This window comes from Macrosteles quadrilineatus, unplaced genomic scaffold (assembly GCF_028750875.1).
Source record: "Macrosteles quadrilineatus isolate MER2022 unplaced genomic scaffold, UCM_ALF_1.0 Scaffold_12__1_contigs__length_5162894, whole genome shotgun sequence".
Taxonomy (NCBI): domain Eukaryota; kingdom Metazoa; phylum Arthropoda; class Insecta; order Hemiptera; family Cicadellidae; genus Macrosteles; species Macrosteles quadrilineatus.
Genome location: NW_026542605.1, coordinates 2,664,233 through 2,676,301, shown reverse-complemented (window position 1 = coordinate 2,676,301; position 12,069 = coordinate 2,664,233). Strand labels below are relative to the sequence as shown.

Genomic DNA, 12,069 nt, shown 5'->3' with positions numbered 1-12,069 from the left:
CTTCACCCCCTAAACTCTAGACCTTTTCATCTCCTATTAACCAATTTTCATCTCCCAACGCGGAATCTCTACATAATTAACCGTCGCCTAGGCCGATTTGTATTTGTTCGGTCCGGTTCTGTCGCACTGTAGAAAGATGGCTCCAAGCCAAAACTGGCGTGACATTGGACATTGGGGCAAGATGTAAATAAACGGTGAGAACTATCTGAATAGATAATGCAAGAGATGGCCGAGGAGTAAATGTCTGTATAAAGAGGTGATTTGAGTATTTCACACAGATCTACAGTCATGAGGAGGACTTTTGGCACTTTGTTGGTACAGTCTTAGAAATGTTGGTCATTATGTTTCTAATTATTTATTTAAGTAATAACGGTTGAATCGTTTTTAAAGTGCTACAAACATGCTCCATGTAGGAATGACATGAAACTGTTACTTATAGTTATGATTTTCCAAGTTTATACAAAATAATTATCCGCATTTCTGTAAATGAAATACATTTTTTATAGATCACTAGCTGGCCCGACAGACGTCGTCCTGTCCTAATGTGGCTTTATGTCAAATGCTCGTTCATTTTCAAGATGAGCTCGTTCGCATGGCTCAATCACATCCTGGTTGAAGTTCATTTGCTACGCTTACTCACCTTTAGGTTGTAGCCCGTTCGCTGTGCTCACTCGCCTTCAGGTTAGCTCGTTCGCTACGCTAACTCGCCTCTAGGTTGAAGTTCGTTCGCTGCGCTCACTCACCTTTTGGTTGCAAATTAACTGTTGTCATAAAAAAAAAAAAAAAAAAAAAAAAACAGTGCTGCACCCTGTTGGTAAACCTATTAACTTTTTAATGCTATTGAACATCCCCATAGACAAAAAGAATTACAGAATCAAATTGTTTAGTTGAACCAGCTGTTAAGATTCTTTAATTCCATTTAAATATGAGTACTCATAAGGTTGACATGGGAAACTCTAGAGCCACTGGGGCGGAGCCCTTTTGACGGATCTGCACCAAACTTCACACAAACCATCCTTGAATATATATCCTTTATATCCTTTATTGGTTTGCTAACTATTATCAAGTTATTATGTACAATTGAACCTACTTTACCTATGTAACTTCTGTATTATATTGCCTTTCTCAGATGATTTGACATGGCTGCTGTAACATATTGTACATAAATTATTATTCTAAATTAAATAAAAAAATTAAATTAATTAAATTCTGAATTATTATTCTATTTTCACATTTAGTAAAAATGATAAGCGTTTCTCTACCCTCTAAATTATTGCATGCAGCTGGAAATTGGGGATTTTGATCTAACACCAAATTGAGTCTAGAAAGTGAATTTTGTCACTGACAGTGAATAAACCGACACTGGTGATTATCGTTACAGTTCTTGTGGTAATTTGGGCAAAGTTTTCAATTAAATTATCGTTCGTCTCAATTTAATAGCATTTTCAGGTTAAAACTAAAAGAGTCGCAATGGTAATTTTGAATGGTAACGTTTGAATCGTAAAGGGTATGATGTAAAACTAGATATACACTATAAACTCGATGTGAAGCTAGATGCAATAGTCACAATAGAATCGTACGTCAAGTGTTAAACAAGAACAGGAAATAATGTCAAAAATGCTGAATGAATTAAATACCTATAAGGTATTTGAATCTTACGAATAAAAAATAGTTTGAAGCAAAAATATTTTTCAAATTCTATCTATTAATTATACACTGAAATGCGTTTAGCGTTGTATATCTCTGTAACCAACACGTGTAAAACAAAAATAGACTAACTTACTAGCCTATGCTTGATTTTGGATAGTGCCTTTGACATTTCATACAATGAGACATGACATACCACTCCCACTTGCCATATTTAAGCTGTAGTCAGTTTTAGGATAAACATAAACATAGCTGAACTGAGCCGCCGACGGAATTATTGTCAAATACGCCCAAACTAAAATCAAATTTAAATACCACTTTGTAAACTATAACATCTTTTTAGGTATCATCAACCACCATAGTATCAAAAGCGAATGGACAAAATATAATTCTGATTGTAGCACACTCTCTGAGTGGTTCATCATATTTTAATAAAATATCCACTACAGATAGTCCATAGATGAGACCAAAAGTAAAGTCAATGACATATAAATCTACTGATAACTTCTGACCGTTCGTCATAAGAACCCCTATCAATTGCTTGTAACATTTAAGATAGAGGTGGTCAAAAGAAGCCTGGACGGCAGCCAGAGGCTCGCTCACGCCAAATTTGAGATTAATCACTCGCCTATGAGTGCCGCGGACCTTCTCACCCGGGGCAGGAAATCACCTCTTTGTACCGAATAGCTAAGCGTGTCCAACGCCTGACGTAATTGAAAAGGCTATTGTTTGATGTGCTACTGATTTTCGCTATCCGAATCAGCTTAGTACAGCAGAAGGCAGTAGTTTTCATGTTCATTTAATGTCAAATGACAGTCAAATTAGTTTGACGACATCTTGACGAACGATTACCGAGTTATGTTGGCAAGCTAATAGGAGAAAGTATGTGTCAGATTACTGGTATCAATTCTTTTATTAATTTATATAATCAGTTCATAAAAAAGTAATCAATATAATTTAAGAATTAAACACATTTTGACTGTTGTTCATTTTAATTTCACTGTTTAAAACTATACATTGGTTGTACTGGATTGGTTACCGGTACATTTTCACCGTTTTCAAATATCTATTTTACTAACTTCAAGATTTACTTTGAAATAAAATTATAGTGTGACCCCTGATGTTACATCAGGGGGAGTAAAGTGCACAATGGATTTATTTATAATAGCACAACAAATATTTATTTACAATGGAATTTTTTATAAAAAGAGTACAGTACAATCAGAATTTAACAATTATTTTTAGACTAAAAAAATTGGAATCATAGCTCCATCTTCAAATTTCCTTGCTGACCGCCATTTCTTTTTAGTCCGTCTCATAAACATACTGGTTGCCCTTAAAACTACACAAATTGTGCTTGATCGTATCCAATTAATTACCAAACTGTATGGTTTTTTTCCATTTTTCTGATTATGTTTCAGCCATAACTCTTAAAAACATTTGGAATTTATTCCCAAAAATTCCACCAACACTAACTTGTGACAAGAGGAGTAAATGATGTATGTAGTTGTTCGCAAGCTGTTGTTACTTTCTTTTCTCATCTTCTGCTTTTTTATAATTTGTTGATGAGGGATGGAGACGTAAGGAGCATCAGTGTCAACGACATGAAAATCAAACAATAATTCCATCTGATTCTCCCATACGCCTCTACAAGATAAATTAGCTTTTAGGGCAGGTTCGTTTTGATGACTGACTTCTGCTATCAAGGGCTCTTTAATGCAGTTTCCCCAGGCTTGTTCCATCATGTTACCTATTGTGTCTCTTACTTCGTTGTTCCTTTCCTCCAATCCAACATATAAGAGCATGCTCTACACACTGAACCCCTTTCTGCATCCCTCGCACCTTAAAGGGAGGTTTACATTTGTTTTCCCATAACGTAGAGCAAGGGCATCCCTAAATTATCGTGGGGTCATGTCCAGATTAAGTTTCTTCAGAGGCACGCATGATAGCCAGCACCCATGTTTTCCATGTTCCATGTTTGTAGGTTCTGCATTGCGCATTATAATTTTCTGCCGGTTTTCTGAAAATGTTTCCAAATGCTGTCTGAATAATTGTTCTTCCATGGATTTCTTTTACTCCTTTTTCCCGTCAAGGAAGCTCACCCGATCTCTTGGAGCGTCTCAATTGCTTGCTTAACGCAGATTCCACTATCTCGAGCGAAATTTCGCTATCCAACCCCGCTTCTCTCAGCTTTACTACGACTTCATAAAGGATTACATCTCTCTGGACCATATGTCAAGATTCCCTTCTTCTCTCTTCACACTACTTTCTCACTCACCGGGGTTCTTAAAGAGAGTAGTAGTACAACCAAACTCCGAACAGTATTTGATGCTAGTGCAAAAACAAGTACATGTGTTTCTCTCAATGACATTCTTCTTACTAGACGCAAGCTTCAATCCAATATTTGTGACATACTTCTCCAAAATAAGCATGACTGATCCACCCGAATACAACGTTTGAAACCATTTCTTGACTCTGATAGGTTTTTGCGTATTGGTGGTCGCCTCAAAATTCATCACTACCTTCTGATGCTCAACATCCATTGCTGCTATAATCCATAATATATTATACCTAGGAAGCATCATATTGTTGACCTGCTAGTGGACCATTTCCATGTCACACATCTCCACTCTGGACCTCAACTCACTCCAGCTCTGATCGCTCAATCCGTCTGCATTCTTTGTGCATGTAGCGTTGTTCGCTCACGTATATTCAAGTGCGTTACATGTTTCCGAAATAAACCACGCAACAACACCCCGCTGATGGGTGATCTACCCTCCTCTCAAATCACTCCTGTTCGGCCATTTCTCTCTACAGGAATCAACTACTGCGGACCCTTCACAATTAAAAACTGAAATCTCCGTTCTGTAAAACGCGTAAAAGTGTATCTGTGCATCTTCATTTGCATGGTGACCAAGGCTGTCCACCTCGAAGTAGTGACAGATCTCACCATCGATGGATTCTTAGCAGCTCTAACGCGCTTTGTTTCCCGCAGTGGACTTTGTGCGGACATTTATTGTGATTATGGCACGAATTTCGTCGGTCATGACAGTTCTCATTCTTTCAGAATTCATCACGCTCACCACGCAAGTTGAGGCCATGCTTAATTCCAGGCCATTAACTCCGCTCTCAAGTGATCCAGCTGACCTTTCAACCTTAACTCCCGGTCACTTCCTCATTGGAACTTCACTGGCATCCTTTCCAGAGCCTCACGTCATAGATGTGCCAACAAATCGCCTTAAACATTGGCAATTAGTACAGATTTTCTATCAACGACTTTGGAAACGATAGAGCTTGGAATACATTCATACACTTCAACAACGCTCAAAATGGTGTAAAAATTCTCAAAACCTGAAGATAGGAGATCTAGTTCTGGTGCACGATTCTTCTCCTCCACTCAATTGGCCTCTTGCCCGTATAACGGGCATCCATCCTGGTAATGATGGGATCGTCCGTTTTATCAATTATCAATTATCAATTAGTTAAGATGGGGACGCCACTATATGCGTATTTTAACCCAAATATGAGTGAAGGATGAGTGTAGGATGAGTGGCGCGATCTTGTAGTCTTGTTAGTGACTAAGGCCGACATATTCCTTAGACACAGCTGTTAATTAATAGCCCATACAGCTAATGGCAACTAAGGGACCTACAGTTTATAGTGGAATCCGAACCACATTTTTCCTTGTAATTTACGAATTGGTCTAATTATCAGGATAGTACTGCGGATAGTCGTAGTACTCACTAGTGCGGACGTTAATCCACACCAGGGAGCATCGCATCCACAGTGCATCCCTATAAATATCCACAATTCGTGACCTCCTAGTAGCTGGATTACAGGACGACGCCACCCGTCGTTTTGTGGACCTCAAGACGTCTTCAGGACACATGACCCTTCCACCAATAAAAGTATTTCCTTTGCCACTCGACTAGAAGATTCTAAGCCGCCTTATTAATAATATTTTTAAATAGTACATTTTTAATGAGACTTTTATGGGTTCTTTCTTAAACCCCTTTGTTGCTTTAAGGCCCTTTGTTGCGGTATGTTGAAGACTTTTCCCCTTAAACTGTCTCTATCATGTGTGTGTGTATTTGTCATATGCTATTTTTCTATATGTTTACTTTTTTTATTACATCTATCTATCTATCTATCTATCTATCTATATATTAATAGGCAAGCATGTTTCTTTAAAACCTTTTTTCTCAGCTCGTGTGAATCGTAGGGAAAATCTACGCATACCGTTGGAAAGCTATTTTTCTGTAGGTGTGCAGAATCCCTTTATAAATTTAAATAGGCTCAAAGATAAGCACAAAAAATGAGTTTAAAAATTTGAAAAAATTAACATGGATCTTATGCGTTGCTATGCTGGTTACGAAATAACAACGAAATATAAACAGAAAATCAAAACAAATGGAGGAAACTCCAATCACATGTTTTATTTACAGTGTGGGGTGAAAATAGATAAGTGAGTACATTACATATTTTTGGTCGAGTTTCGACCACTGGACGACCTCTCGTACTTATTTAATACGCAAGCAGGAATTTTGTGACAATTACTCCTCCGAAACTACTGAACCGATTGACATGTTTTTGGTGTCATTGGAAAGAGCGTAACGTGAAGTTGTGCAGGAAACTTTCTTTTTAGGGAAATAATTAGAGAGTGAGGCCCTGGGGCCCTTTAAAGTTTCGTATTTCTCCATAAGATTAACATGGGAAACAAAAATTGTTTTGAAACTCCAGCTGTTGCCAGAAATTAAAATTGATAATTGGTCTCCATGGAACCATGAGAAAATTCTAAATGTTTACTTTTGCTTTGACATTTAAATGTAAACAACCAGAACTGTCAAATGCCTTTTTCACAATTTTAGACAGCTGATAAAAAAATAAAACAACTATGTGGTAGGTTTATTTAATCTTAAACTATATGATAGATTATTATAAATCTATTTCAATAATTATGAAACAAATTTTTCCCGTTGCGAAGCAAAAATTAATAGTGAGAAGAAAAAGATATGTTGTAAACAGTCAATGTGTAAATTATCGAAGTTGTATTAAAAATGTGTATAGTTTTGGATGTTGGTTTGTGTTTAATGATATAAGTTAGTTATTACATTTTTGTTTTAAATTTTAAGGATTTGGCATATGACTAAGCCTATGATAAATAACACCATTTCAGATTTCTGCCAGTTATTGCCTAACTCTGTCCTGTAGAGTTTAAAGTAGCCTACACCTTATTGTCTACAAATTGGCTAGATAACTTAGGTACGGAACTTAATAAAAGCTGACAGCCTTTTTACGTTGACCTTAAATTGTAAGCTTACATTTTCCCGTCCATGGGAAGTTTGATTGTTAAAAATTCACCCTTTAAAATGGAAAAGGACTATTATGTAAATTGTAAGTATTTCCATTGGTTTATAATCTTTTAGTTGGCTCTTTTGCTCTTTTAAAATCATTGGAAATTATGACTGTTATAAGTTTTCAACTAAGTAATTTGTTTGTAAAAAACTCCTGTACTTCTTTGCAATTGCTCGATTTTGAGCAACATGTACTGAATAAAGAATTTAGATACTGATGGATAAACTTAGATTGAACGATAGATGTAGATAGATAATTAAGAGAGAAAAACTAGATGATGTTTTTAGTGGACTGTATTTCTTTAAACTGAACAAAAAGTAAACATGATATAAAATAAGACCAGCTGTTAGAAACAGTGAATTAGAAAAAATAACTTTAAACATTCTCCCCCCCATTGCACCGAAGGAGCAATAAATATTAATCACTGACTTCAATTGGAAGAGGACAAAGCTTGACTATTGGTCTTTTCAATGAGGTACTTGATGTTCTCAGAGTGGCTACTCGGGTAAGTCCATCACGACCTGGATGAAGTTCAGTCACTCTTGCTAGCGGCCACTTTGATGGTGGTAATTGCTCATCAACAACAAGAACAACTGATCCGAGTTTTATTGAACAGGAAGGAAATCTCCATTTGTATATTGCTTGAAGTTGTTGAAGGTACTCCCGAGACCACTTCTTCCAAAATGATTCCAACATTTGGCGAGTTAATTTCCATCGAGTAAGTCTTGATGTGGGTTGGTTTTCTTGATTAGGTTCTGGGATAGTAGTTAAAGATTCGCCAACTAAAAAGTGCGCAGGGGTTAGGATTGCTAGATCGTCTGGATCTTCTGTAAGCTGGCAGAGAGGGCGAGAATTGAGTACAGCTTCTATTTGTACCAGCACTGTCGAAAATTCTTCGTAAGTTAGTAGGTGGGTCTTCATAACTCTTTTGAGATGGTATTTAACTGATTTAACACCAGCTTCCCAATGACCTCCAAAATGTGGAGCAGCAGGAGGGTTGAATTTCCATTCAGTTCCATCATTAGCAAGCAGGGATTTGAGTTGACCTGATTCTGCTGAAGACGATGAAAACAACCTTTTCAGTTCTTTGTCAGCTCCTACAAATGTTGTCCCGCAGTCACTCGTTAAAGTAGCACAGATGCCTCGACGGCTGGTGAATCGTTTGTAAGCCGCTATGAAGGCTTCTGCTGAGTAGTTGGAAACCAACTCTAGATGAATAGCTGAGGTCGCCGAGCAGATGAACACCGCAATATAACCTTTGTAGGTTTTTGCTCTCTTTCCATGCCATGTTTTGATTACAAAAGGGCCTGCGTAATCTACACCAGAGTGCAGAAAGGGACGTGATGGTGATGTTCTTGTAGGAGGAAGCTGCCCCATTAATTGTTGAGCTCTTTGAGAGCGATAACGAGCACAAGTAACACACTTTAACAGTTCTCGTTTGACGATAGGTCTACCTCCAACAACCCAGAACTTCTGACGAACGGTTGCAAGTGTACAACGGGTGCCACTATGCAGAGTCCTGAGATGAGCATCATCTATCACTAGTTTTGAGAACTTAGAATTCTTCGGAAGGATATAAGGATGCTTTGAATCATATTCTAATGAAGATTGTTCAAGTCTGCCTCCAACTCTCATTAAACCAGTGTTATCGACAAAGGGGTTAAGACTTATAAGATTAGATTTTTCTAAAGGTCTGTTGTTTTGTAACCGCGCAAGCTCATTTTTGAAGGCATGTTTTTGAATGAGTTTTACCCACAACAAAAGGGATGAGTTGAGATCTTGAGGAGTTAAAAAAGATTGACAATTAGTAGGGATGGATTGTTTTGTTTTGGCAATGAACTTTTGACACCAGGCAGTAACACGTAATAGTTTTGACAGTGTTGAGAAGCGCTCTAGCATTTCTGGTTCTGGTTCAAAGTTTAAAATGTGGCAAGTTGATTGAGGGATTCGCAGTTCAGATTTCGCTGCTTGAGCTGGATCAAACGTCGTGGATGGCCATTCATAAACATCTTTATTCAGCCACGGAGGACCCGTCCACCAAAGCTTATGGTTGCTAAGGATTTTAGCAGTAACACCTCGTGAAGCACAGTCGGCTGGATTTTCATTTCCTGCTACATACCTCCACTTAGCGAGCGGTTCTGTCTCTTGTATAACACTTACTCTGTTACGCACAAAGTCTTTCCATTTTGAAGGTTGATTTGTGATCCAGGATAGGGAAACCATAGAGTCAGTCCATAACCATGCTTGGGTAGATTCTAAGTTGAGCATTTTCCGAACATACTTTACAAGTTTTACTAGTAGTGTAGCAGCAGTGAGTTCCAGTCGAGGAATCGACATTGTCTTGAGAGGAGCTACTTTAGTTTTAGAAATAACTAAACTAACAGTGATATTTTCACGATTAACGATTCTTAGGTAGACTACAGCACTCATTGCAAGCTTAGAAGCATCTGAAAATCCATGAATTTCTACCGAAGATAGTTGGGTAAGACCAAGACAACGAGGTACTTTAACTAATGGCAAATATTGTAGGTCAGCTTCAAGGAGTTTCCATTGGTCTTGCAAGTGATTAGGTAAAAGTTGGTCCCAATGAATTTTTACTAGCCAAAGTTGTTGCATGAAGTGTTTGAACCTTATGATAATAGGAGAGACAAAACCCAAGGGATCGAATAACTGACCTATTTGAGAAAGAACTTTTCTTTTCGTGCATTTGTCTTTTGGACTTAGAGTAGGAAGAAACTGAAAATCGTCGCTGAATCGATTCCATGTAAGTCCAAGAGTACGTATACTGGAGGATTTGTTTATCAATAAGGAATTGCCTTTTTCGCAATTACTTTCCGATATGTATGATAGTACATTTTGATCATTGCTGATCCACTTCTGTAAAGGAAAACAACCTAATTTGCAAAGCTCGTCAGTCTGTTTTACTACTTCTCTGCACTCTTCAATCGAGTCTGCACCACCAAAAATGTCATCCATATATCTCCCTCTTGTCAACATTTCACTAGCTTGGGGATATGCATCACCGTGATCGACGATAAGCTGATTCATTGTTCTTAGGGCGAGAAAAGGAGCGCATGATAACCCATATGTAACAGTCTGTAGTTGAAATTTTCTAAGATGACCATTTTCCATCCAGAGAATTCTTTGAAGATCTCGATCACTAGGATGTACTAGAATCTGGCGATACATTTTCTCGATATCAGTGGCAAATACGAATTTATAGCGCCTAAACCAAGTGAGAATATCAGGTAGTTCTGTTTGGAGTTTTGGACCACTGTAGAGTACGTCATTCAAAGATAATCCTGAACTAGTTGGGAATGAGGCATTGAAAACTACTCTTAATTTAGTCGTCGTGCTAGAAGGACGCGAAACACCATGATGAGGTAGGTAATATATGGGAATGGTAGAATCTATTTCTTCAATAGTTTCAGACATGTGACCAAGGTCCTTGTATTCTTCTATGAAATTAGTATACAAGTTTTTGTACTCAAGATCGTTTGAGAGACGAGTATTTAGCTTTGTTAAAATTTGAAAGGCTGACGATTGAGATTCTCCAAGCTGATTGACTGTTTCCTTCAGGGGAAGTCGGACTTGATAGCGACCGGAAGGTTCTCTAGAAAAGGTTGATTGATAATGTTCCTCACATACTTGATCATCAGGAGACTTGACTGATTCTTTAATTTGAGGAATTTCTTCCTGTACCCAAAATTTTTGAAGAAAATCATCAAGTTTGTTTTCAATCAAGCAATGAAACATTGATGAGGTAGATTTATTTTCCGTCATTCCAGTAGGTCCAGACAAGATCCAACCGAAAATTGTTGCTTGTGCTACTGGGGAGAGGGGTGGACCTTTAATTAGACCAGGAAGGATAATAGACGTGTAGATGTCTGCTCCTAGGACTAAATCTACAGATTCAGACTTCATGAAGGCAGGATCAGCTAGTTGAAGTCCCTTTATATGATTCCACGATGAATGATTTGGTGTTATCGATGGCAAATTTGATGTGAGATTTGAAAGGATGTGACAAGATAAAGAGCAGCTAACTTTGGTATCATACAGAGAACTAAGATTGATTGAAACTATACCACGAGTGGTTGGGGCTTGATGTCCACCGATACCAACAAGAGATACTGAGGAGTATGAACGCTTCAGATTGAGAGTTTGTACTAAGTATTCACTGATGAAAGAGATTTCAGATCCTTGGTCGATTAAAGCTCTGGCAATAACACTATTTCCCTCAGGACCAATTACCTTAACTTGAGCGGTTGCTAGGAGCACAGATTGTCGATTAATTTCCTTAAATGGAAGCATGTGATTAGAGGAGACGTGTGAGCTTGATGATGTGTTATCTGTAGATGAGATGAATTTGTTAGGGATGAGAGAACTTGACTTTTTTATATGAGGTATATTTGTAGTCTGGCTAACAGCGTCATGAATTAGAGTGTGATGTCTTTTCTTACATTGTAAACAAGATTTATTTGAGCGACAGTCCTTTAACAAATGTGAACCAAGACAGTTGAAACATAATCTTTTGTTCACAAGAACCTCTTTTCGTTGACTAGGTACTTTTTCACGAAACTCCTTGCAAAATGCTAAATAGTGATCTTTACTACACAGTTGACAATCATTTCCTATATTGGACTGAGATTTTGCTACAATTTGTGCTGAATGTACTTTAAGATTTTGATGAGGTTTACCTTTACATTGTAGTGTAGTTACCGTTACATCGCTTGGTGGTGTTGCTCGTGACTCAATACTTTCCAGGGCTCGAATACGACCTTCGATGAAGGTCTGAAGATCTTCTAGGGTGGAGGGTTCTGTTGAGACTCCGTAACGAATCTCCCATGCTTCGTGTGTCTCTGGGTCTAGTCGTTGTACAATCATGTACACCAAGATGTGATCCCATTTATCTGTAGGAGATCCTAGCGCTTTGAGGGAACCTAAAGACTCATTGATAGTAGACATGAGGTGATTGAGACCACTAGCAGATTTATTTTCTAGAGGTTTTAAATTAAATATATCATCCAAATGCCTTTTGATTAAAACACGTTTGTTTTCATATCTAGT

The 12,069-nt window shown here is 37.8% G+C and overlaps 1 protein-coding gene across 1 annotated transcript; it reads right to left on the bottom strand.

The window, feature by feature from the left end:
* Positions 1–7,419: 7,419 nt before the first annotated feature.
* Positions 7,420–9,339, bottom strand: LOC129004885 (uncharacterized). Its single transcript, XM_054433579.1, has one exon. The coding sequence runs from the start codon at positions 9,337–9,339 to the stop codon at positions 7,420–7,422; it is 1,920 nt and encodes a 639-aa protein (XP_054289554.1).
* Positions 9,340–12,069: the final 2,730 nt, after the last annotated feature.